The following is a 5134-nucleotide window of genomic DNA, read 5'->3' as shown; positions in this document are numbered from 1 at the left end:
ATTCAGTAAAAACTCATAGTTTTTTGAAAATTCGGTATTATATTTGAAAATCCGGTAAAAATTCATAGGTTATTTTAAAAAATCCAGTAAAAACTCATAGATTTTTTGAAAAATCCGATGAAAACACATAGATTTTTGAAAAATCCGGTAGTGTATTTAAAAAATCCAATAAAAAATCAGAGTTTTAAAAAATTCGGTAGTGTATTTGAAAATCTGGTAGTTCAAACCGCTAAACTTTAAAAAATTCAATAAAAACTCATGAGATTCCCAAAAATCTGATAAAAATTCATAGAATCCTCAAAAATCCGATAAAAACTCGATAAATCTTGCAAATATCCGATAAAAACTCACACATTTTCCAAAAATCCAAAAAATACACTATTTTTTAAAAACTTAAAAAATCACAGGATGTTATGATAAAAATACACTCATGTGGGGGTGCATGTAAAACTGTGGGGGTGGCAGGATAAAACTCCAAGAAGAACATGGTATTCTATTTCAAGGCCGAATATAGTTCATTTTGAAGAGGCCCATTATTCATAAAAAAAAAACACATCATCTAAAATTTTTTGACAAACAAAAAAAAACAATTAAATTGTAAAACACAAAACTCAGCATCTCAAAAAAAAAAAAAACAGCCATTGTCTCTTTCCCCTTGTAATATCACAAACAACTTGATGTCACAGAACTGAACTTCTTAACTTCCCGGAAACCTCGCCGGAGTTCATCCTAGGCCGCCGCAAACAGCCACAAATCCGTCCAGGTTTTCATTTTCACTTCTCCAAATACTATTCCAACGTGATTTTAAAAAACTGATTTAGTACATCAGAAAAATCATTTTTTTTAGCTACTGTTTAATTTAATTTCTGAATAAATCATTGTTCCTCAATTTAGGTACAATTGAAATCAGATTATTGAGGAAAACTGTTGTATAATTTGTATGTCGAACATGTGAAAATCAATTGTTTTGGAAATTGGGTGGATCTGAGAAATCTGAATGTTATTGTAGAAACTATGGATTCTTCTAATGTAATGGGTAATACAATTCCAGAACCTAATAATGAAATGGAATTTGAGTCTCATGAAGCTGCATATTCGTTTTACAAAGAATATGCTAAATCTGTAGGGTTTGGTACTGCTAAGTTAAGTAGTCGTCGGTCTAGGGCATCCAAGGAATTTATTGATGCTAAGTTTTCATGTATAAGATATGGTAATAAGCAACAATCCGACGATGCGATTAATCCTCGTCCGTCGCCGAAAATCGGCTGTAAAGCAAGCTTGCATGTTAAGAGAAGACCGGATGGTAAATGGTATGTTTTTAGTTTTGTGAAGGAGCATAATCATGAGCTTTTGCCCGCTCAAGCTCATTTTTTTCGAAGTCATCGGAATTCTGATCCGTTGAGTAATGATGTTCGGATGCGGCGGAAGAAGAACTCGACTGCAGGTGGTAAGTTATTTAGTGCTTATCAGAATGTTGAATGTTTGGAATATATTATGAATCGTCAAAATGACAAAGGACGGAGTTTGGTTTTAGAACCAGGGAATGCTCAGTTGCTTCTTGAATTATTCATGCATATGCAGGAAGAGAATCCGAAATTTTTCTATGCGATTGATTTGAATGAAGAGCATCGACTTAGGAATGTGTTTTGGGTTGATTCTAAAGGGTTGGAAGATTTTGGTTATTTTGCTGATGTTGTTTCTTTTGACACAACGTATTTTACTAGCAAGTATAAAATACCGTTGGTACTTTTCGTTGGAGTTAACCATCATGTTCAACCGACATTGCTTGGATGCGCACTGATAGCCGATGAAACAATTTATACTTTTGCCTGGTTACTGCACACATGGTTTATAGCAATGGGAGAGCGTGTTCCGCAAGTGTTTCTGACCGACCAAAACGACGCTATTAAAGCTGCTGTTGCTGCTGTTTTTCCAGGAACGCGTCACTGTTTTTGTTTGTGGCATGTTTTCGAAAAGATACCAAAACATCTCGAATTTTTAGGTGCATGGCATGTTAGCTTTATGGAAAAGTTCAAGAAATGTATATTTAAGTCATGGACAGAAGACCAATTTGAAAAGAGATGGTGGAAGCTGGTTGATAGGTTTAAACTTCGAGATGTTAAATGGGTCCAATCCTTGTACGAAGATCGATCATCTTGGGTGCCAACTTTTATGAGGGATGTTTCTTTTTCCGGCTTATGTACTAGCTCGCGTTCAGAAAGTTTGAATTCTTTGTTCGATAAATATGTCCAAGTTGATACTTCACTGAGAGAATTTATCGAGCAGTACCGATTGATTCTTGAAGATAGATACGAAGAGGAAGCCAAAGCAAATTTTGATGCTTGGCATGAAACACCCGAGTTAAAGTCTCCTTCCCCGTTTGAAAAACAATTGTTGTTCGTTTACACTCACGAAATCTATCAAAAATTTCAGTTTGAGGTTTTGGGTGCTTCTGCTTGCCATTTAAAGAGAGAAAATGACGGCGTGATTACGAGTTATAATGTGAAAGACTTTGAAAATGATCAGAACTACACGGTAGAATGGAACACATCGAACTCAGATATATGTTGTTCCTGTCACTTGTTTGAGTATAAGGGTTACCTCTGTAGACATGCGATTGTCGTTCTCCAAATGTCTGGTGTTTTTAACATCCCGACAAAGTATATATTGAAAAGATGGACAAATGCTGCTTTAAGTAGGCATCCTATAGGTGAAAAACTGGAAGACGTTCAATCCAAGGTCCGGAGATTCAATGATTTATGCAGACGAGCCATAATATTGGGCGAAGAAGGTTCTTTATCTCAAGAAAGTTACCATATGGCTTTAAGTGCATTAAGTGAAGCTCTAAAGCAATGCGCGAATTTGAACAACTCTGTTGAGAATGCAGCCTTAGCTAGTACTCATGTTGGTTGCAATGTTGTAGAAGAGTATCAATCCGTTAGTACATCTACCGATAAGGTGTCTGACCCAAAGATGAATACGGGTAAGAAAGCTGCGAGGACTGGTGTGGCTGGTAGGAGTCTAGGAGGTATCGAAAATATTGAAGGAAATAAAGGAAAGGTCAGATTTTTTTCGTGATTACCGATCACGGCGACGTACTTGTTTTCTTATAAATTTGTCTTTAACTTGGCATTCTTTATGTTACAGGTACCTCAGCTTGGAGTAGTAAGTGGTAACAATGGTTTTCAACAAATGGTATGTTATGCTTTGATTTTTTCTATGTTATGCTGAATGATCAAATTTCCTTTCATAGAAATGCTTGTTTTTCGAGTTTAAACATATGGTTTCAAATTTAAAATGTCGGTATTTGCTTGTGACAGGAGCCAACTGATCTAAGGTCACATAATGTCGTGCCAATGCAGTTCCACAGCATGGTGCCGGCTGCTATGTTCCATAACGTCTCGTCCCCGTTTCACAATGCAAGCTCAACTCATTTGCATGACAACCATCTTCCTCCTTAGCTGAATAAGTTTTCTTATAAGATGGATCTAAAGACACATGCATTGAACTGTATATAAGAGACGCAACTTCCGAAAGACACGGTACATGTTAAACTTGATAATATCTGCGCTTCGGAGAGACTAAGGTGAGTAGGTGACTTTCGAAAAACTTGAGAACCAGAGTACTCCAATAATAAGCTCGCCATCGACGTATGCTTCGGTTGGATTTGCGTAAATGGCGAAAGATATATTGTTTTGAGAGGATATTAATAGCAGGTAATTCTGAAAAGAAACAATTTAATCAGAAAAGAATCTTTGACATGTTATACTACCAAAATTCCCAGGATTCTCGATGCTTTTTCTAATAGGCATCATGCCTTTCACTTCGCAAATATATATTTAATATAACAATCTTTCAGCATAGATAGAATGGTTATTTGAAATTGAAGTTATTGGAAAAGGTTTGATTTGGATTTTGTTCCGGACAGTGTTTTTATCCTCAAAAGAGACACTCGGTAAAAGAAGACTTGTAATTATTCTTTAGCATTCGGGGATATATCTCCGAGTTCTGGAGATGCAACTCTAGATTATTTTTAGGCAAAATAAATGTGTCTTAGTTGCAATGTTTTGTTGGTTTGATTTTAAATGCGCCAGAAGATACATCTTCAAACGTTAGGGGTATTCTCAGGATTTCAGGAGTGCAGGTCGCACACTAAGATGGTAAGAGTAATCTCCTTCATTCTTTCACAAATTTAAAGTTAGCATTTTTTTACTTCAAGCAGCCATTAATGAAAGAGCTCTATGTACCCCAACTAACCTATACACCTAACAAGGTCGCAACAAAATCCTTCTATTCATTTAGGACATTATGGATACATATAATTGTTTATTTTTGTGAATGGATCTCTAAAAAAAGAAGTTTATGTTAATCAACCACTAGGATTTAAAATCAAAGGGCAAGAGTCGAAGGTATGCAGGTTGAAGAAGGTTATATATTGTTTGAAGCAAGTCCCAAGAGTTTGGAATAAGAGAATAGATAGTTTTCTAATCGAAGTAGGTTTCACAAATTGTGTCTCTAAACATGAAGTGTGTGTCAATGATGCATACAGGGTCAGTTGAATCATCTTATGCATGTATGTAGATGACTTGTTGATTGCAAGTGTATATGAAGCAGGGATAATAAGAGTTAAGTTAAAGTTGATGCAAGAGTTTGAAATATCCGATCGAGGGAATTTGTTATATTTATTAGGGATGAAGTTCAAAGACACAAGTGAAGAAGTGTTTCTGCATCAAAAGAAGTATGCCCAAGATGTGTTAAAGAGGTTCAAAATGAGCAACTATAATGCAGTTGCTACGACATTAAAAATTGGAGCAAAGTTGAGGAAGGATACAATTGATGAGTTTGTAAGTGCAACACTGTACAAACAAATCATTGGATCCTTGAGGGTTTTTTGCAATATTATGCCAAATATCTGTCAAAGTGTCAGACTATTGAACATATTCATGGAGAAACCCCAAGAATGTCATCTCACTACAGTCAAGAGAGTGTTGCGATGCATCAAAGGTATGATTAATCATGGTGTGTTGATGCTAAGACAGAAGAAAATAGGGGTGGCAAAAAGGGCCCGACCCGCCGGACATGCCCGTTTTGCCCGCAATTTAGTACGGGGCGGGACAAGGATTTAGGTCCTCAC

General features: G+C 36.2%; 1 protein-coding gene across 1 annotated transcript; it reads left to right on the top strand.

Annotated features, from left to right (window-relative positions):
* Window positions 1-596: 596 nt before the first annotated feature.
* LOC127087240 (protein FAR1-RELATED SEQUENCE 4) lies at window positions 597-3921 on the top strand. The gene is made up of 4 exons (XM_051028101.1): window positions 597-763; window positions 895-3060; window positions 3148-3195; window positions 3321-3921. The coding sequence occupies exons 2-4, from the start codon at window positions 1015-1017 to the stop codon at window positions 3459-3461; spliced, it is 2235 nt and encodes a 744-aa protein (XP_050884058.1). The 5' UTR covers window positions 597-763; window positions 895-1014; the 3' UTR covers window positions 3462-3921.
* Window positions 3922-5134: the final 1213 nt, after the last annotated feature.

The sequence above is a fragment of the Lathyrus oleraceus genome, chromosome 5 (genome assembly GCF_024323335.1).
Source record: "Lathyrus oleraceus cultivar Zhongwan6 chromosome 5, CAAS_Psat_ZW6_1.0, whole genome shotgun sequence".
Taxonomy (NCBI): domain Eukaryota; kingdom Viridiplantae; phylum Streptophyta; class Magnoliopsida; order Fabales; family Fabaceae; genus Lathyrus; species Lathyrus oleraceus.
The sequence above is the reverse complement of the archived record's forward strand: the minus strand, read 5'-3'. Positions and strand labels throughout refer to the sequence as shown.

Excerpts from the sequence above, each read along its gene's own strand:
- LOC127087240 (XM_051028101.1), top strand. The coding sequence starts at position 1,015 with ATGGATTCTTCTAATGTAATGGGTAATACAATTCCAGAACCTAATAAT. Across the intron at positions 3,061-3,147 it reads TTGAAGGAAATAAAGGAAAG|GTACCTCAGCTTGGAGTAGT; the intron begins GTCAGATTTTTT and ends TTTATGTTACAG. Across the intron at positions 3,196-3,320 it reads ACAATGGTTTTCAACAAATG|GAGCCAACTGATCTAAGGTC; the intron begins GTATGTTATGCT and ends TGCTTGTGACAG.